Raw genomic sequence first — 21584 nt, 5'->3', positions numbered from 1 at the left:
TTAGGTTCCTAGAAAACCCAGCAGGTACCAAATCTGTAGATATACAATAATTGATCCTATGGGATCAAGGGGGTTAGGGGGAAAATCAAATAAAAATCAAATTGGCATGAATATCTTCAGAATGACATGGTTAGTTCAGAATAGCGTAGATAGCTTCTGAATGGCTTGGATAGCTTCAAAAATGGTTGCGGATAGCTCTTCAACCACTGGTGCATTTTTCCACCACTGGTAAAATGGGGTAAAATGGTCACCACATGATTCAAAATGGCCACTGGGGATGCTAGGATCACTTCAGCATAGCCCCAGAAGGCATTTTGGGGTGCTCCTTGTAACTGACTACCTTAAGAATAATGGCAGTAATAGCTACAAAATGGTTGCTGCGGATAATGAATGGCCATAGCAGATAGCTTCAGAATGGCCGAGAATCACTTAGGAATGGCCGCAGATGATACGGATAGCTTCAGATAGCTGAGAACAGACCACAAGCTGCGAACAGATCGCAAAAGGCTCAAGGTAAGTGATGTTCCTGCTTCCCACGGATAGGTGAATCCGCAGGTAGCAAATCCATGGGTAGCGAGGATCAATTGTATACTCCAAAATGTATTTTGGACTATTGTAAACTCATAACCTGAAGACAGAATTCTGTAGCCATCTCCTCGAGGAAGTAGTCTTATTCCATTCTTGGTCCAGTAGATTGTGGGTAAAGGAACCCCTGATGCAGTGCAAGGAATTACTACTGGAGACAACTTAGTTACCAGCAAATCTGCTGCTTCATCTGCTAAGGAGGGTGGCACTAAAAAAACAGAGCAGAGAAAAACAGTCTTGAGTATGCACATTGATTGCATGCAACAATGTCCTCGTATCTTTGAACGAACTACAAAAAATGACCAGCAGAATAATCACAACCTGACAAAGTTGCAATGCAGAACCTATTTCATCACTACAGAGCAACAAAACAGTCCTTATTGTGTAGGCCAGTGGTTCCCAAACTTATTGTCACTGTGCCTTTCTTTCGCAGCAGCCTCTTCTTCTTGGCTCTCCTGGGAGCTGTCTTTTTGACTCACACAAGATCTTATGTGATCCAAAATGGCAGCATCCAGGAGAGCTTGGAAGGCCTCTTGGGACATCCCATGGCACCCCCGTGAGTTCGCTGCACCATGGTGCACAGTTTGGGAACCACAAGGGTAGGCAAAGGAGACATTGCAGAAAAAGAAGTGTGATAGAAAGTAATCTGAGCATGTGTTCTCGCTCAGACTTTCCCAGAACATGTTACAATACATGCAAAAAAAAGAGAATGCACAATGTAATGAGCTGAACCAGTCCAAGTCTTATTGTATAAGGAGACAGGATGGCCAACTTCTCTTTTCCACACTCTGTGAAAGACTGAAGGGCTGAAACTCAGAGACCAATTATGAACTAGTTCAGATACCCAGTGCAGATAGTAGTAAGAGCCAGACACATTCACTTTAAAACACTGCTGTACATCAGTCTTCTATTTGTTTAAATATCCAGGTCTGGTTGATGTGTTTGACAGGCATATTACAAGATTGTGGTGGTGTCCTTTTTTGAAGGGGATACAAAGTAAAACAGTTTGAGCTAATCTAGGATATGTTGGACAAATGATATAACACCCAGCTGGTTGATTAGCAGTCTTGATTTCTTAGTTGTTTCCTTCTGGAGATGCTCTAGCGTGCATTTTCCGTGCAAAAGGGGAACAAATATTTGTAGCTGGATGGACCAAAAGAGCTCAGAGTGGAACACAAACAACTAACAGCTAACGAGCATTGAAAGAACTTTCACAGAGACTTGTTAATAGTGTCAGAATATAGTGTACACAGATACATAAAATTTACAGTACCTTGCACAGTGAGAGCAATTGCTCTTTGATCCTTGCCTGCTTCATTTGATACAATACATTCATAGAGTGCTGTGTCATCTACGGTGGGAGAAATGATTACTAGTGACCCTGAAGACAAAAGTCTGGGAGAGGAGAGGGGAGGGAAAGAGAGAAGTACTGGTTATAGTTCGCTGCAGTGTTTGGGGAAAGCTGCAGTAGTCCTTGAACTCACCATTGTAGAGGGTATATGTTAAATAATCGTAACACTCAATCAGAAAAAAAACCCTGTAGAATCACAGTGCGGCAAGGGACTTCATGCTGTTCCTGCTATTTCCTTTTTCTGCTTTGAGGCAGATTATGTTGGTGACTGGAAACCCATGAATTCCTTTTAGATCTTCCTCCAGAGGGTCTGTGCCCAATTCAGAATTAATCTGGGTCAAGGCCCTGCCACTTTCATTATTCATTCTTTAACTGGCTCCTCTCGGACCCCAACAAAGGAAGTCATAATAAGGGAGGGGGACTGTGAAAAGGTAGACTTGTTTCTGGATAGAAATCTGTATAGATTGTAGTCTGGGTTATCATTTTGGACATCCACTGGTAAACTGAATTATTTCTGGATTGGATTATGAGGGGTCCAGCCATCTCTTGCTCTGAAAAATGACGATATCACACACTTCCAGCATATCTCCCTCAAATGTCTTCTTTTTCTTTAAAACCTATGAGGAAGAGTCCTTCATCTACTTAATCAAGAACAGTTTTGTCAAGGATTCCAGCACTAGATGTGCCACAAGTGAAAGAGGCATCCCTTAAGGCAGTGGTATTCAGACTGGGGCGTTGTGACGCCCCAGCCTGAGGACCCTGGCCCCTGCCCCCTTAAGGGGCGGGGACAGGGGGAAGGCAGCGACTTGATCCCCAGGATCACATTGCTAACAGAGCTGCAGGGACTGGGATGTACTCGCCAGTCCTGCAGCAGCATCCTGGGGGCGTGGGGAGCCCTGTGCGAGCGTCTGCAGGACTCCCCAAGCTTGCAGAAAGTGAAAGTGGAGCGATCGCACTCCACTTTCGCAAAACCGGAAGTGGAGCACAGTCGCTCCACTTTCACTTTCTGCAGGCTTGGGAGCCCTGCAGACTCTTGTGCAGGGCTCCCTGCACCCCCAGGACGTTGTTGCAGGGACTGGGTACATCCCAGTCTCTGCAGCCCCCCCCCGAACAATGCGATCCTGGGGATCGCGTCGCTGCCTTCCCCTTGCCCCCGCTACCCTCCCCTACAAGCACTGCCTGCAGCTTTCAAATTCCCAGACTTGACAAGTTGGCTTGATAAATCAGTTTCTGAAGCAGTTTGCTACATTGGCTTCTGAGATTAGCAGCCCAGTCCTAACCAATTTCCCAGCACCAATGCAGCTGCAATGCACCCGAGATAAGGGAACATGCATTCTCTTATCTTGAGGAGGCCTCTGTGACTGCCCCACAGAATGCAGCATGCGCCGTATCGGCATGGCTCCATCAACCCTGGAAAGATGGTAAGGATTGCATTGTAAGAGACTCAAAAAATTGCCTAAGGTATTATTGGAAAAGATTAGCTCCCAAATCATTTTTAAGGTCTTCATTGTCATATGGGCAAAGTCACAGGTGACCCAATTTCATGTAAAATTCATAAAAAAATAAAATGCCCACTATCAAAATTTAGATTGTACTCACTTCAGAGAAGAATCTGGTTGTTTGTTTTTTTTTTTGCTATTGTTCTTTAGCAAACACTGCATTCATTATGAAGCTGTCCAAATAACAATTGCAGCAAACAGTATCTTTCACCTGAATATGTTCTGATTCTGATCCACATTGAAGAGGTTTCCATTCTTCTTCCAAGTTATTGCAGGTTTAGGAATTCCTGTGGTTTCACATGGCAGGGTGGTTTGGACATTCACAGTCACAGTAATATTGACAGGCCCAGGAGCAATAGATGGAGGAACTAGAAACAAGGTAGAAAAGATAACACAGTATTCACTAAGGAACTCATATGGCTCAAGCTGCATACAGGAAATGTTCATGCCACAGGCCCAACATAGTGAATGTCATCCCACACCGTTAATGTGAGAAGCAGCAGCGAATCATGAAAAATAAAGATCCTCAACTCTACTTATTCTGATATCAGAGACCACTGGGAATCAAACAATTCATGCACGCAGTCTTCTTAGCACTTCTGTACAACAAATTGAAAAAAGTTGTTATGCTCGCACAAGCCAAACTGCTATTGCTGTGTTTGCTTGCTTGTGTTTAAAGCATTAGAATGCTGCCTCAAAACTCAGGCTTATTACTCTCAAGCAAGATACAAATAATGGTAGGTAGGTAGGTAGGTAGGTAGGTAGGTAGGTAGGTAGGTAGGTAAGAAAGAAAGAAAGAAAGAAAGAAAGAAAGAAAGAAAGAAAGAAAGAAAGAAAGAAAGAAAGAAAGAAAGAAAGAAAGAAAGAAAGAAGAGAGCCTTTAAAAATAATTTTATCTCTGTCCAATTCAACAAATGATCATGAAAAAATACCAATGAATATTTTTCAATAGTGCTCATAGTGCATCTAAATGTCTGTTTCAGGGAATCAAAAATATGATTTTACCTCCAAATTAGTAGAAACAAACAAACAAGGCATAACTAGTGTAGGCACAGTACTTGCATACAAAAGAATAACATAGCACACACACAACCATATTTCTTCCTCAATCACAGGTACGTGTACACAAAACTTATAAGCCTTTACAGGCCTGGGAGGTCTTGCACTCATCTCACATATCCCCTTCCTGTCTTTTCTCTTTCCCTGGTATGAGTTTTCCAAGCTCTGGTTCAGAAATGAGCAAGGAATTGGGATATGGAAAGCATGCACTAACATTCTGATCCCATAACGACCTACTGAGAATGCATCAAAAACAGAAAAGGAGGAAATGAAGATCTGTTGAATCCTATACTAACCTTTCTGCACATGGCTGTTCCCATAGAATGATCATACTCAGAGTTTTTAGCTTTATGAATAGCCACATGACTCAGGGTTCATTCTAGCTCTTCTATGAGACATTCTTATCTCTAAAAGTACATACTTACCATGTACGTGCAGATCGATGCGTTTTCGCTCAGAGCCAGCAACACTGGTTGCCATACAAAGATAGCGGCCAGTGTCAGTGACATGTGCTGAATGAATATGAAGGGATCCATTGTCTGACATTGAATATCTGTACAAGACAAGGAGGATAAAAAAAAAGATGCACAAGAGTTATTCTCTATTCATATGGCCATCTTTCTCCTCTCCCATATTGCAACAGAGAATTCTATTTCCACTAGAAAATGAACCTTTTAGTAGCTGTAGACCTTTTAAAGAAAACTTTCATTAAAAAAACCAGATCTAGGTAGATGATCTTCTTCCCATTCAATAAGCATTTGGGGAATCAAAATGAATGTCATTTCCCTTTCATTACAAACCTCTTGTGGCAGGCGCAACAGGGGCAGGATGTGGGCAGATCAAGCCCTGGAGGGGGGATCAGTGGCACACACCATATCTTCTCCTCCTTCCCAGGCCTGCTCTGACAAAACAGATTAAACTGGACCTGTGCCAGCGATGTTGTTGGCACAGGTCTGAGTTGACCCATTGTGGTTGCTGGCACTTACTCTGGGGCAAGGGGACAATTGTCTCCTTACCTTGAGGAGATCTCCAGCAGCCGAAATTCCCCTGCAGATTCAGCAGAGCCCATGCCAGCACCATTGCATCGCCACGCAGGAATTTAGTTAGGACTGGGCTTTTAATCTCTGTGCCCCTTCTCCACCCTGCTACTTAATCCCCTTTCTATTTATTATCCTTGATTTATTGTTGAATAAAAGAATGCAAAAACACAATAAAAATTATAAACATATAAACAATTCTGGAGTAGAGCTAAGTGATTCAACCCATCTTTAGCACAATGAGTGATTTCAAGAGGCTGGGTTTTAACTCCAACGTTATAGGCATGTTATTAAAAAACAGAGGGTACCGCAGAATGTTTGTTCCTTCTAGCAATTAGCAAATACCTGGCACTGTTTCCAGAAAAAAGGGTTCCATCCTTTCTCCATGTAACTCTTGGGGCTGGAATGCCTTCTGCAGCACACTCCAGTACAGCAGACATATTAATATTCACAGTCACAGTTTGAGGACCACCTCTGATTACAGGAGCAACTGCATAAAGGAAGAATTCCAGAAAACATCAGAAAGACTATTTCCTCTGGGATGTGTTTAAATGTGGGCATCTGCCTTCCATTAGGTATGGGATTTTCTACTGTTCCACAATACTTGGGCTTGAATGCGAAAACAGCTTCTCAAGCTCTGCTTCATTCTGTAGAATTTGGCAGTAGGATTATATAACTCTTTTAACACACTGCATAAAAATATATTACATTTTTATATGAACCTCTAATATATTCCAGAGTACAAATGCTGGCATGGTGCTCAAAAACAAAAAGAAAATCATTTACATTTCTGTTCCAAATTATATTTCAGGTGTGAAGCCCACAGTATTAAGTGCATAGCACGTCTGATGGTCACATTAGTCCCAGATACATGCTGCTGGCCTTGGAACTGAGTTTGATATATTGGCTCATCTATTAGGCTCATCTATTGGCTCACATGGTAGGCTGCTCTGAGCATACTCAAGACAAAGATCGTAAAGCACTCTATATCTTGAAATTGCAAGAGAAATTGTGATTAATAATGTTATATACATGGAGAGCTAAAAATAACTCAATAGGGACAGGAAACACATTCAAAATATGCTTAGTGGGTCTGAGTCCTAAAGTTAGAAACTGGACCCCACAGAAAACCTGTCTGCTTTTATAAGGCATACCTAATGCTTTGATGCTCCCTGGCTTAATGCTAAAGATTGTTCCACTGCCAGTGATGCCATTTCAAGATTTGGCAGGACTAAAATGGTCAAGGCACACCATCAGTTTTCTGACGATTGTATTGCCACTTGTATCTTCACCTTCTGAAAATGCCTACTATAGCAGTAGGCGAAACATTAGGTGACAACTGTTTTATTAGACTGTGGCCCATTATCCTGAACAATGTTAATTTTAACATTATGAATGCTGGCCATGAAAGCCTTAGTATTTACATTAAACTTAACTCACCTACTGTCTAAAGTGACACAGTGCAGCAAAAATTGTACTGCATGATCCTACTGACCATGTTGCTCTTACTCATAGGTACCTTTATGTAACTATTTATTCCCATATGCAGTTATGCTCCAAATGGATAGCATAGCCATTTATGATTAAAATGGACAAACATATTTCCACCATGAAGTAAACAGGATACAAACTGTATTTTTCTGTGAGGAATATGCTTTACATGTCACCCTTTCTACTCCCATGAATATACCACTTAAAATGTATGTAAAAACTAATTTATTTTCTTACCATTTACAGCCAAAACAAACTCTCTCTTGGTTTGGCCAGCAATATTACTCGCCACACAGGTGTAGCTTGCTGCATCACTTAGATTGGCATTATTGATTTGCAGGTATCTCCCACTGGATAAAATGCGAACTCGGGGAGTGGCCTAAGAAAATTATTCACAAACTGAAATTAGAATCAATATTGTCATGCACCAGTAATGCTTTCTTTCTTCTCCCTTCCCCCCCCTCCCCACCAAGCTCTGGAGGCCCTTTTCAGACTGTGAAAGAAAATGGTTGAAGAAAATGGAATTTACAGCAAAAATAAATTTGAAGAGGCGTAGGACTTTTAAGTCACATAATTTATTGTGTGTGTGTGTGTATGCATGCGTCAGTGGCATACGGTTCTTACATAGTATGCTTGGAAGCACTGAGTAAATTAGTGTAATGAAATAATGAGAACACTATAAATTCTTTGAAAATTATAGACAGAAGTTTTATGCCAGAACAATTAAAAGCAACTGATGTTCACTGGTGTTCATCATGCACAAAACAACCCTGTAGACTGAAGAAAACATGATGAACAAGCTTCTGAGGCTGCAAAACAACAGCCCAATCTTGATCTCACTAACTTTGTATTACAAAATTTCTCATGTATTTGCATAATCCAGCCAACTGCAGTTTGAATAATCTGCACAAACTACGATTGATTAGATTAGTGGGCACAAAAACACAACAAAATCTGAAGACCCCAAGGAACATACCTGTAGCAGTTCCCCATTTTTAAGCCAAGTGACTGTAGGAGGTGGCACAGCATCTGATTTGCATTCCAGTGTCATCTGCCTATTCTGCAGCACACTGAGGTTTTGAGGACCACTCGTGCCAGCAATATTAGGGGGAACTATTTTAGAGACAAAGCACAAAAACTATAGTAAACAAGAAAGTTAATTGTTTACTTGGGGAAAGTTATCAGATGTTGATTAGCTTGTGCTCACAATGGTTCACCTTGGTGAGCCTCAAGGTAAATTAATTCATTCTGAGCAATTCTCGAAAGGAAGGTCACACCTTTATTTATTTATTTGATTTGTATTCCGCCTTTCTCTCCGAAGGGCACCCAAGGTGACTTGCACAAGATACGTATGGTCTTCTATATTTGAAAGACAGTTCATACAATCTACCAAACTCTTTAGGCTGTGCTGAGTGGATGCAATGTGCCTGCATTGATCCAAGCTGAATTCAGCCTAGATCTGGGTTTTGGAACACCACCATTAACCTATATTTAAGGCAAGACTTTTCCCAAAGCTGCCACATTTTGAAATGGTTGTATCAAGTCTTAAAAGACTGGCAAACCTATTCCTCATGAACCTGCCTGAACAAATGGCGACTCTTTCTGCTAACCTGCAAACTCTTCAGCGGGTCAGGATAGTCTGGTTTGTATGACTGCCTCTCTCTTTAATTGTTTCGACTAAATCCATTGTGCCCATGAACTAGGAATGAATCTCACAGGTACAGAGCAGAATTGTAACCTGTGGGTCAAATTGATATGTACTGTATAATATTCCAAAAGTTCACAAGCTGTGCTGTTGTCAGTGTGATTGCTTGTTTTCCTTTGGTTCATTTTTGTGAACTTTCTTTCTAAAAAGGTCAATTCATAAAGGGAGAGATCAAGCTTTCAGATTTTAATAATTTGGCAATACCACATTTTCACAAAGTTCTACTATTTTACTAAAACCTTTCTGAGAAAAAAGAACAGAGAGACACAGTGCAAAGCAAGAAAATGCAGTTGAAAATGATATTCAATATTTTTTCATCTTTCAAGTGATATTATGGATATTTCAGGCAGGTGGGCAAAAATTACATTACCAAATTTATGCTATAAAACACTGGAAGATCTCTTCCAAATTAACCTTACCATGTACTCTCACTAAATATTCTTTGTCATCATCTCCTGCAGGGCTAGAAGCTAAACAAGTATACCGTCCAGTGTCTTCTACCTACATGACAATGAAACAGCCTCAATCAGAAATAAAACGCAAGATATTAAGATAAAGAAATACCTGGCAATAGTTGGAAAACACCCGGGTTACACTGACCTTAATGTAATTATTGAGTTTCAGTTACCTGAGCACTTGATGTCCGAAGTACTTCTCCTCCTCTCAGGAGACGGATATCATCATTTTGGGGCAAGGGGCGCCCGTCCTTCATCCATGTGATTTTGGGGGTTGGAATACCATCAGAAACACAGAGGAGCTCTAGTGGGTTGTTAACCACTATTGAAATTTCTTCTGGATGATCTGATCCATTAATACGAGGGGGTTCTGCAGAAGGGAAAAATCAAACTGTTGTACAATTATGCATCTGAGTATTATTTCAGAGACATCGGGAGAAGCCATGGACAACCAGTTCCTATGATGTGGCTGTATGAATCAGCTCTAAGATTGGACTACGACTGATGCCACCCCTCCCTACTCAGCTGTAGGCACTTTAAGCAGTTACATAGTAAAAACAAATAAAATGACCACCGATCACATGATCACAGTTTGAAACTTTCCTTATGATACGTATAACCATATGGGAAGCCAGTAATTGGTAGGCATTGGTTATATGGTGAACTAAACTTCATTATGCTCCCTACTTTCCTACTACAGGAAAGTACAGGTGGCTCCACTTTGCTGTAGCCTAGGACCAACTGGATTCACATGCAGCTACTGCCAACCCATTTTATACAAGGAAGGTTTACAAGCAACTGTCATGTAAGCGGCTTGTTCAAAACCTCAATTTAGTAGTCACTCTTAATGATAGACTCAGATTCATTAGTACTCCAGGATCTCTACATCACTGTGTTACCAAAAACATAAAAATCCTTACCCAATACTTTAAAAGTAAAGTGCTTGTTGGCTTCCCCAGCTTCATTAGATGCTATACATGTATATTTGCCTGTGTCATCAGCCTCTGCGTTTGCTATATGAAGGGTCGTTCCTTGGTTTTCTAATGTCACGTGGAGGTCAAGGTTTAAAGGTTGGCCATCTTTAAGCCATGACATTCTAGGGGTTGGTGTTCCATCAGCCAAGCACATCAAAGAGGCTGGGTTCCCTTTTACAATAGTAACTTCTTCTGTTCCTCCACCATTGTCTATGCTTGGTGGGACTGCAGAGAAACAGCAACATTAAAGTGATTTAGGCATTCATGGAACAGTGAATAACAGAACTATTAATGTAAATTCGTGGTGTGTGAACCAACACAATAGAAATAAAACATTAGCCTGATTTCAAACTGAAAAAGCATCAAGTATCTGACCTGGGTCAATAAAAATACAGAAGCATCTACACAAATTGAAAGTTTTCTTATCAATTGTCCTCAAATAGCTCTATGTCAGGGTGGTACAAAGCGCATGCAGCCTGTGAGGCATGTGTTGGCAGCCCATGAGTGCCATACAGCCCCCCATCCACCCCCCTGGGCAGCTGTACTGCTGCTCACTCCAGCGGACAATGACTGCTTTACTCCTTGTCTCTGGAGCAGGGCGGAGTATGCTGGGGGGAGGTCTCACAAGGTCGGCTGCTTTTTCCCTTCGGTGCTATTTTCCTTCTTTTCTCTTCACAGTTCTCAGGCTTATTTGCCCACACTGCCACAATTTCATTTTGATGTGCTTCTACAGGATTATCACATCAGACATAGTGTTATGACATAAAAATCACAGCAGCAATATGATCAAATTTGTGGAGGACTGGGAGGGAATGATGGAAGATAGTGCTAGAAGAACAGCACTGTCACACACAATAATGTGCTGAAATCATCAAAACAGGAGGCACTTTTCAACATAAAATTAAAGAAGGTATGCAGTTTCATTCCACTGTATTAGCAAAATAGTGAATTGTTGAAAACGCCCAAAGCTCATTCCTTTCAAAGGACCGAGGTGTTTAAAGAAAGATCTTCAAGAGGACAACAGTACAGAAGTTATGAGGCTTTTAAGAAATATTTGTTTCTGAAGTAGAACAAAAATACAATATACAAATACACATTAGGAAATTCATTCATGGGAATGCAATAATTTCACTTTACACTACAGAAGGAGCCTTACCATAAATCTGAAGGTTATGATGCTTACTGGTTACTCCAGCTCTGTTGGAGGCTACACAGGTGTAAATGCCAACATCAGCTATCTGAGCTCTTACAATTCTAGAAAGATACAACCATAATATTTTTTCAAAAGGGCAGAATATGAAATATGTTATTCTGCCTGGTATAAGCACAATCAGGCTTTCTGAGAACTAAATTAAGTGTTCCTTCAGCTCAGAACAGTGGATTTGCGGGAACCTTATGTGAGAACATCTCATTACCATTTGTTGCAGCCTTCAATATCCCACAAATATTTTCATTAGCTGCTCATCTTTCCCTCCAGAGAGAAATGAATCCTTTTCTTTTACAGGGTTACCAAAGTGTTTTCTGGGAAACAATGTATTGCATCTCAACTGAGAAAAAGCAAGACAATTGTGATAGGAGCATTCCTAGAATATTACAAGCCATTAAAGTAGGTCAAAACCGAACCAGGGCAGGATACAAGTGTGACAAGAAACACAAGTTTTATTGATTTTACTTTCACCTGCTCCTAACCCTTTGTTTAATACCAGCTGGAGGTTATGAAGAATAAAGTAGAAGAATGGAAGGTGAAGATAAATAAAGACAAAATGTCATTTGTTTCCTTAAGAAATATGACAGCTCATTCCTAACCTGTGCTGGCGCAGCAGGGCCTCAAGGCCTGTGATGTGTCCAGTACAGGTTAGGCAGTAGCTGGAGGTCTCCCTGGGGGGGGGGGGGTAAGAGGATATTTTCCTCCTTACCCCAAGTAATGCCCCAGCCTGTCCTATGGGGCTACTTGGACCCTCACCAGCTATGCAGCTGGAGGAAGTTCAAGCAGCCATCTTGGCCTAGGATGGGGGTTACCATACAGTGCAGGACGCTGCTGCTGATCCTGCCCTCTCTCAGGCCTAATCCGCCCCCATTCCACCCTCGTGTCACTCAGAAACACCCCCTATCTGCCTCGAGAATGCCCTCCCATCATCTTCTCCCAGCCACTGCACTGGTCAGTACAAAACTCACCTTCGCTGGCAGCCAGGGGCTCAGATTCAGTCAGTATGTTGGTACACAACAGAGTAACCCCACCCACCAGACAAATAGTTCTGTGCCTTGAAATATTGTCACATGAAATGGGCAGAGCTTTCCATCCTGGCATAATTAATGAAGCAGAAACTTAAAGCAGTATAGAAATATTCTTAATATAATGATTATTAATCATCATCATCAAAACTGAGTACAGTTTAAGTCACTGAAACTCTTACCTGAGAATCTGGCCAGCAGACAACAACCTGATATGTGAAGAGATAGAAAGTGGGAGCCCATTCTTTAGCCAATTTATTTGTGGAGGTGGAGTGCCCATAGCTTGGCATTCAATGTTTACCGAAGTGCCCAGTATGGCTGTTAGGGACTCGGGTTCATCCTTATTGTTAATTATAGTTGGTGGAACTAAATTTTGTAACCAAACAGGACAAAAACAAAACAAAAAAATCAAATGGTAGAAATGTGGACTGTTTCCTCACAAAGTCTTTCACCTTATCCTGAACCTCAAGATGGCAATAACACAGCTTTGCTAATCCAAGGAAACATTCCTGTTTGGTTCCAAACCAAACAAGATCCAAATGTTGCAATCGGCAACCCTGCCGATGCGATTCCCCTTGCCAGACAATTGCAGTGCTGTATTTCTTTATAAATCACTCTCAAAATCGTGTCCATAGCCAGGGAGCAATTCCTGTTCAATCTATCAGAGGAAGCTCAAATGATAACTAGTAAGTCTTAACATTTATCATCTGTATCCTGTAGTTGTGTGGCGCCTTACTATCCTAATGAGTTGCTTTTTGGAAGCCACAATTCTTGCACTTCTCAACTCTTTTCAGGAACAGAAATGGATTTTAAAGTTAACTCTTTACAAATCCATCCTTACTACAGCCCCAAGATACCAGGTAAAGGGGGGGGGGAGAGAGAGAGAGAGAGAGAGAAGATGAGGACAGCCTGAACCAAGGGCTAGGGACAGAAGCAAGGAGGGAGCCCCTCAGTGGGCTGTGCAGTCACTTCCCCCACTTTCAGTGGGACAGCTCAAACCTATTCACGTTGGGGCTAAATGGTGACCACTGTATCCTTCAGCCCTACAGAAGCTGCCAGAGGTCTTCTCAGGGGGAATGGGACGTTCATCCCCTTCCCCCAAGCAAGGGTGCAGGCCTCACAAATGGGGCTACTTGAGTCACAGACTGGAGAACCTCAGCTTTGCAGCCCTACATGGAAGACAGGATCTGGTAAAGCAGGGTTCTGCCAGTCCCACCCCCTCCCAGGCCGGTCATTACCCCTGCACCACCCTCCCCTTGCTCTGGAACACCTCCCGCCACCCCAAAAACCTACACCACTTGGTGGTGCAACTTATCACCAGGCACTCCCACAGCATCTCCATTCGGCAGTGAGGTCTAGAGCCAGTGGCCCTACACCCTAGATGCCACGCACGTGCCTCACAGCACTTTTGAAACACCCAGCACTGGCACTGAGCTCCAGCACTGGTTCTACGTTCCTTAACGATTGGGCCCTTATTCTCTCCCATCTGGTAAACCTTCTTAATTACTACTGCAGCAGCTAGAAGAGCAACTCAGTTATTTGAGGAGCTGCAGTGATGGTTATAGAAGTTTATCTGGAAAGGAGGCCAGAGGCTGATTTTAGGCTTCCATTAAAACTGTGGAAAAATGCACAAAAATCCTAAAAACACCACAAACAAGGTAAATGAGGAGAGTTTGTGGACCAACAGTGTAACTGCCCGAAGGACCAGGATTACCATTTCTGTTGTATGGGGTGCACTGCAGGAATCACAGAGCAAGAATGCCAAGATCAGGCAATTCTCCTGTCTTAAAGCAGAGTTAGTGAAGCAAAAAGAGTGATCTGGAGCAAGCTCAGGAGCTCTGCCCAGAAATTCAGCAGGCTCAAGAGAGGGAAGCAGGGAGCCAAAGCTGCCTTTCTAGGAAAGGCGCACTTTGCAAGGTAACCCAAAAGGATGACTCTCCAACCAATCTGGCACAGCAGTTTCAGTTGTGCAAGAAGCAGGAAAAAGGCTGGAAAGCAGAAGTGAGCGGGGATTACAATGTTTTTACTTCTAGAATATTCTTTAAAATAGAAAGGCAATGAATCTGAAAAAGTTGGCTGAGCTTTCAAAAAGTTTTAAAATTAATAGATAATTTAAAACCATAATTTAAAACCATTTTTTAGACTTTTTAAGACCTGCATCTCTGATCTTTAGCAAATTGTCATCATACATTTAAATGTATATTTACAGTCATGAGATCTAGAAATAGGTCTTCTTAAGAAACCACTCTGAATGAGATAATTTTTTCTTATCCAAGTATCTGTGAACTGCATAAAGTTGTCTAAGGCCTCATGAGGCCCACATTGCCCAATGCCACTTTTAAAAATGCTTCATGTTCCACGCCTATTTATGTAGCAGCATTACAACCAATAGCTATATCTTCTATGAAAACACACATTAAGAATTTCTGTCTTACAGAGCAACAAAGCTGCTATAAAAGAGGAGCCTCTATCAAGTTGAAAAACCAACAACACAACTCACCATAAACATTCACATTGAAAACGCGGTCTTCTTCCCCTGCAGGATTGGTAGCTATGCAGGTATATTTCCCCACGTCACTTGAGAGGGCTCCAAAAACATTTAACAAGCTGCCATCTGGAGCCAGGCTAGAAAGAAAGACATTATGAACATGGAATTTTTAGATGGCCTCAACCCTGATACAAAGAACAGCAGACTGAATATGGATCTTAAACTCTGGGGTATTTAATGTAGTACGGTATAATAGTAATAACTGGCATTTGTATAGCACTTTAGAGCATTCACATCGTATCTTTGAAATCATTTCACCAACACTATAACATAATCCCCTATGAAGAGTGAGAGAAGAATGAAGAGTTAGAGATTTGCCAAAAGGCACCTAATGAATTTGATATAGGTGCATGATGTGAACCAGAGACTTCTTGGTTTATATCTCACAGTTGGTAACTCTATGCAGACTTTATTGGGAGTTGCATTTTAATCAGAGGACTTTACTTCTGAGTAGACATTTTTAGAATTGCAGTGCATGCCACTATGTTACACAAGTCTCACAACTGTGCCCAAAATGCTTCAGAAAACTGTTGTGTGTGTGTTTTTTTAGTGTTTTGCTTCAGCTGCAACAATAGCTAAGACCAGCATGACGCTAACTCAGTGGTTCCCAAACAGGTGGGTCACAACCCACCATTCAGGGAAGCACTTGCCCCTGTCCCTTTAAGGGGCGGGGAGGGGGAAAGACAGCAATGCGATCCCCAGGATTATGCTGCTGCCGGGAGAGGGGGTTTTCACAGGAAAACAGGAAGCCCATCTGCAAGGCTTCCCACACCCCAGGGGGCTAGTATTTGCTCAGGTAAGGTGAAAAAGCCCCTCTTCCCAGCAGCAGCATGTTCCTGAGGATCGCATTGCTGCCTTCCTCCCTTCCCTCGCACACACATATAGTGCTCCCAACTCCCTTGTAGGAGTTTGGAAAGCACTGTTCTAATTGCTTATAAATCTTTTTAAGAGCCCAATCCTATTCTTTCCCCCCTGCCAACATGGCTACTGCCAAAATGGCTACTGCTGTATGGGGGGGGGGAGGTATCTTCTGGGTAAGGGGAACAATTGTTCATTACCCAGTGTAATGTTCCACGGCACGGGGGCATCTACTCAAACCTGTGCTAGCTAAATAGCTGGCACAGGTCCACATGGGCCCATGCTGCAAGATCAGGTCTGTGAAGGTGTTAGGATTCGGTGGCTGCCGCTGAATCTCCCCTGTCCCGAACCAGATCTACCCACCCTGTTCTGCTCCCCCCTGTCCCTGTCACCACGTTGTTTCACCCTCCCTCACCCCCATGCTGCCCTTCTCCCACCATTTCTGCATCCCCCGCCACCTTATCTTCAGCAGCTCTAGATCCACTGGTGTCAGTGGGAAGGCTCTGACCTTCCCACCAGTGGGCAGCTCTAGATCCACTGGTGTCAGTGGGAAGGCTCTGACCTTCCCACCAGTGTGCAACTTAACATGCTACTAGAGCACCTTTTACAGCTAATTGCTTTACTGTGGCCAGTGCCAGTATTAGAAAGGCACTGACATCACTTGGCCAGGATAAGATTGGGCCATAATAAATATATGGCCTTTCTTACCATTTTGGCAAGCTCTTTCACTGCCCCAGACTTCCCCCACCTCTCTTCCTCATCTTTCTCTCCCTTCTTGTTTTAACTCTGGTTTGCTTCAGAATGAGAGAATTCAACACTTCACCTTATCCGCTGAGATTCATCACTACCGATTGGTTTTCCATCTTTTAGCCACTGAATTATGGGTGTGGGGATTCCAGTGGCCTTACAGGAAAGCTGGATGTCTTCCCCAAGGACTACACTAACTTCGCTTGGCATTTCTGATCCAGTAATATCTGGAGGAACTTGGGGAGGACAAAAAAATGTACATCAGCAACACCTCTACATATGTCAGATACAATATTCCTCAATAACTCAGGAATAAATTCACCAACTTTGGGAGATACAAAGATCACAGAGTACTACAAAATACAAAATAGCTTTAAATATTTTAAAGCATTTTCAGTATAATTAGTAACACCTGTGTGATGCAGATCATTTAGCAATGGTTAAAGGGTTGTTTTGTTTTTGCTTAGTTATACCTGTTGCAGACATGCATTGCGGACACGCACATGTTTAGAAGACAAGGAACACGGCACAGGCTTTTGCACTCCGTTTGTCACCCTTCTTTAGTAGGAATTTCTCCTTCCCTCTCAGGTGTGCAAAGATGGTGTGATTCTAGCCCCAGTCTTCAACTTTGGTTAAGATGGGAACCGTAATTACCACTAGCCATGGTTAATGCTAGTACAGTTAAGCCACAGTTAAGGAAAACCAGGAAAATGAGGGAGGACATGAGGGAGAGAGGAAAGGGAATGCATAAACCATTGCTTGTGCCTGAACTTACTAAATCAGTGTTTCTCAAACTGTGGATCTGGACTCAATAGTGGGTCATGAGTCAATTTCAGGTGGGCCCCCATTCATTTTAATAGTTTATTTTGAATATATTAGACTTGATGCTACCATGCCCACATGCTACCATGCTATGTGACTGCATGTGGGGAAATGTTACAGTTCTGTACTTTTAACAAGCTACTCCCTATATGTTTTTAACAATGATAGGATGTTTAGAATCATAGGATGTTTAGAATCATAGGGCTACAAATGACCCCAAAGGCCACAGAATATATTCTACATACAGAATTTAACATCCCTATACAACCTTTGGTTCATTCCAGGATGCAGTGGAATGCTATCCAAACATCCCAAATTGAGAGTAAGGAGATGATGGCTAACCTTCAAACAGCTGCAAAGGTAAACTCAATAACAAGCTCTCAAGTGTTCATACATGAGGGCCAAGCAAGACATTGTGTTACATATCCTGCTTCCACTACCACCCACTTTAGTGGCTCCTGTTGGCATAGGATTGGTAGACAGTGAGGAACACCATGGTGTCAGAAACAGGGAAGTTGTAATAGGTGAGTGGAAGAGTTTTGGAGAGCCAAGATAGAAAAACCAGAATCCTCCTCCAGCACACATTGCAATCCATTCTGGAAAAGAATTCAGAGCTCCTAGTGCTTATCTTTTCTTGAGGTACATATTACAAATTCCCAAAGCTCACATCTGGGACAACATTCAGTGAATTTTCCAAGAATCTCTAATATCATTACCATCCTTTTCAGCAGGAGAGGCATGAGAGCATGTATATATACATATGTATACACACACATACACACCCAGAGAGAGAGAGAGAGAGAGAGAGAGAGAGAGAGCGTACCTTGAACAGAAAGAACATAAAATTTCTGAGCTTTGCCTTCTACATTTGAGGCAATGCAAGAATAGTTCCCACTATCGGAATGCTGAGACCTGGCAATTTGCATCTTGGTACCTCTGGACAAAATATGCATTTCGAGGGAGTCAAAATTTTCTAAATGCAAGGAATAAGAAGGAAGTGGTTAATATTAAAAAATTACAGAATCTTCCATTTATTTCAAGCTGGTTTCATTTATTTCAATCTGAAGAGATGGGCAGAGAGGAGGGTGGGCTGGGCTTGGGACAGGGGTGGGTTCACAAACAGCACAGCCTGCCAAATCCTAACCCGTCTCCCATTATAACTGACTGCAGAAAATAAAAGGAGAGAGAAAAAATGCATTTAATTTGTGATCTTATAGTCATTTGGCCCTTCTGGGTTTGGCTGGAGTATTTATTCCATGCTTGAATTTATTCCATTAATTTATTCCATTACTCCTTGAAAAACTGAACAGGTAATTTATATAACAATAGATGATGATATGAGGAATATGTTACCGAGTGGCTTCCCATTCCTGAGCCATGTGATAGTTGGAGGAGGAATTCCAGTAGCATCACATGTCAAGGTCACGGGGTTACTGATGGTTTCATTGACCCACTCTTGCTCAGGACCTTCAATGCTGGGTGGAACTGTGGATGAGAACAGCAGCAGTACACACACAAAATTACTGAGAGGACCATGGCTGTCCCAGGAGATGCTCTAGACAGGGGCCCCAATTCTGGGCCCCCTACCTTTTCCCAGCTCACCCCTGCTCTTTACTATCCAGTCACTAGAAACAGCAAAGGAAAACCCCAGAAGGCCAGAGCCCAGAATAAAAGAGACTTGTATCCTATATGGAGTCTGATTAACGAATAGTGCAATCCTATGCAAATTTATTTAGCAGTAAGTCCTGTTGAGTTCAGTTTATTCTCAAGTAAGTGCAATAAGATTGCAGTCAAAGCCTAGTACATGTCAGTCTAATGTTTGCCACTGAAAGCTCATACAGTCATATGCTTACCATGAACATGCTAAGGCTTTCATGGCTGGAGTCCATATTGAACTATAAACAGTTTTTCGGGATGAGTGCCATGGTCTAGCTTTTTTACCTTATGAGCTAAACCAATCCTGAAGGGGGGGGGCCTAACAATCACTACACTAAAACTAAGTTAAAAACTGAAAACTAGAAATAACAACTAAAACTCAACCTAAAAAGCTAAAACTAAAAACTAAAACCAAGCTTAAAAAGTCTTAAAAAAACAAAACTAAAAACCAAAACCACACTTGAAGCTAAAATAACTAAGTATTAAAACTGAAAACTAAACATCAAAAAAAACACAAAAAAAACTAGAATCAAAAAGACTGGAACAAGAAGCTAAAAACTAAAACCTAAAAACTGAAACCTTACCATGAACGTTAAGATGGAAATTTTTGTCATCACGTCCTGCAATATTTATGGCTTTACATACATACTGGCCTGTATCAGATACCTGAAAGCATAAGGAAAAAAAAAGGATTAGCACAATAGTGCTGAAAGTATTAGAACTTTTAGATCTAAAAATGAGCCTTGCTTATAGGTTTTTTTGTTTGTTTTTGTTACTGTTGCTAAAATGACCACAAATGGGTGTTGAACAAATACCAGGTCCACCTTCTCTAGAAAAAGCTGCAACTGGCAAACCTGGCAAAGATATTGAAAAGTGTGCGTGGTCACTGTTGCCATCCAAAGATGGCACTGTGTATCCAAAGAGAGAGCTGGTCCAGGAGAACCCCAAGCTGCCTATCTGCAAGGGAAGAGCAGTGCTATCCAAACCAGGCTGTTCATTCTCTCCCACTCCCAGATTCCCTGACTAGAAGTACTAGTGTTGGATAGCCACTCAGTTCAGGTATAGGAAGGAGATGTGCGTTAGCATCAGAATTCCACCTCATCTGGATTAAGTTTTTTCTCTACGTATATCTATTCTTGCACCAAGAACAGGTACCAATTTATCAATCTCGCTACCTCCCTGGGATCAGAAAATAGAAAAGAAAAACAGAGCTGGATGGCATCAGCATACTGAAAGAGTCTTACACAGAGGTTTCAGATTGCCATTAAAAAGCAAGGCAGACAGGAGGGAACCTTGCAGCACTCCACAAGGCAAAAGCCATGAGAACATTAGTCTCTCAATATCAATCACCTTCTGGGATTCCCTTCTAGAATAACAGCAATCACTGAAGACAGTGCCTGTAATTCCATCCCCACAAGGTACAATGAGCCCACAAAGCGAATGTGTAAACCAGACTTTTTATGATGGTGTGACAAACAGAAAATTACCTATGGGGGTGCATTAGATACTCTCCTTTAGTATTATAAATAGCATTTAAAATAATGTTTTTCAAAAACGTTTTCAAGGGCTAATAGGCTGCATAGCTAAATGCAGGCCAGCGAAATGTAGGCTAGCTAAATGAATACAGATTTTATCTGTCCGCTGTGTTTTAATGACTCATTTCAGTGATTTTAATTAGGGTTGTCATACACCAGCCTCAAGGCCCTGCCAAGGTGGCAGATGAGCTACAAATTTAAAAGTAAATGAAGAAATAGGGTATATTTATATACCTCAGCAGTCACAATATGCAGCATTTGTCCACCTGCAACAATCTTCACATTAGATGATTCTGTGATCATGCGCCCGTTCTTGTACCAGGTGATGACGGGAGGTGGAACAGCATTGGATTCGCACTCTAATGTCACTGGCATTCCCACTCGCACATTTACTACTGCAAGAGCTGTGCCGCTGTGGTCCTTAATGCTAGGAGGAACTTGGGGGTGGGTGGGAAACACACATAAGAAATATTACTTTCTTTGACTTTTGCCAGCAGGAAGAATGGCAACCTTAGAGGCATTACTAGATGTTAACTTTTTGTCATCTTCAATATTCTTTCATTTTAAAGATGTGGAAACACACCATAAACAGTAAGGATACTCCTCCTGCTGCTTTCCCCAGCACTGTTTCTAGCTATGCAAATGTATTCTCCACCGTCCAACAGCCGGGCCCGAGCAATCTGCAGTGTACGACCACCTGAAATTATGCAAGAATGACAAAACCATTTCGAATGGATTATTTAATTGCCAAAACATTTAGATAGTTTTTTAGAAATAAATTTTGTACAGAACAACAAAAAGGGCTAGAGAAAAACAACACTGTTTGTCACAAGTGAGATTGTCATTTGAGAGACATACGATTGTCTCTCATCACAGTGTCCTCTTGCATTTCCAACTTCTTTAGAGTCTCTAATTGGCTTTAAAATATGTTATGTCATCATATGGTCTTCCTCATTTCCTTCAGTTTTCACTGGAATGACTCAAAGGCTAGAATGAGCAAGTATCACCACCTGAATCTTAGTTCAACTTT

The 21584-nt window shown here is 41.9% G+C and overlaps 1 protein-coding gene across 2 annotated transcripts in view; it reads right to left on the bottom strand.

Moving 5' to 3' along the window:
• The window catches only part of LOC136649750 (hemicentin-1-like), a 180377-nt gene that overhangs the window by 48510 nt on the left and 110283 nt on the right, over nucleotides 1-21584 (bottom strand). For both annotated transcript variants that reach the window (XM_066626612.1, XM_066626614.1), the window contains exons 53-71: nucleotides 21138-21251; nucleotides 20789-20991; nucleotides 19604-19685; nucleotides 18717-18848; nucleotides 18187-18336; nucleotides 16618-16777; nucleotides 14889-15013; nucleotides 12571-12754; nucleotides 11313-11410; nucleotides 10103-10381; nucleotides 9356-9552; nucleotides 9147-9228; nucleotides 7999-8135; nucleotides 7260-7401; nucleotides 5877-6021; nucleotides 4920-5047; nucleotides 3647-3803; nucleotides 1859-1980; nucleotides 629-793 (exon numbers count right to left, since the gene is read on the bottom strand). In XM_066626612.1, the coding sequence (XP_066482709.1) occupies nucleotides 629-793; nucleotides 1859-1980; nucleotides 3647-3803; nucleotides 4920-5047; nucleotides 5877-6021; nucleotides 7260-7401; nucleotides 7999-8135; nucleotides 9147-9228; nucleotides 9356-9552; nucleotides 10103-10381; nucleotides 11313-11410; nucleotides 12571-12754; nucleotides 14889-15013; nucleotides 16618-16777; nucleotides 18187-18336; nucleotides 18717-18848; nucleotides 19604-19685; nucleotides 20789-20991; nucleotides 21138-21251 (2802 nt within the window). The remainder of the gene's footprint in view (nucleotides 1-628; nucleotides 794-1858; nucleotides 1981-3646; nucleotides 3804-4919; nucleotides 5048-5876; nucleotides 6022-7259; nucleotides 7402-7998; nucleotides 8136-9146; nucleotides 9229-9355; nucleotides 9553-10102; nucleotides 10382-11312; nucleotides 11411-12570; nucleotides 12755-14888; nucleotides 15014-16617; nucleotides 16778-18186; nucleotides 18337-18716; nucleotides 18849-19603; nucleotides 19686-20788; nucleotides 20992-21137; nucleotides 21252-21584) is intronic.

The sequence above is a fragment of the Tiliqua scincoides genome, chromosome 4 (assembly GCF_035046505.1).
Source record: "Tiliqua scincoides isolate rTilSci1 chromosome 4, rTilSci1.hap2, whole genome shotgun sequence".
Taxonomy (NCBI): Eukaryota; Metazoa; Chordata; class Lepidosauria; order Squamata; family Scincidae; genus Tiliqua; species Tiliqua scincoides.
This window is presented reverse-complemented; position numbering and strand designations above follow the sequence as displayed.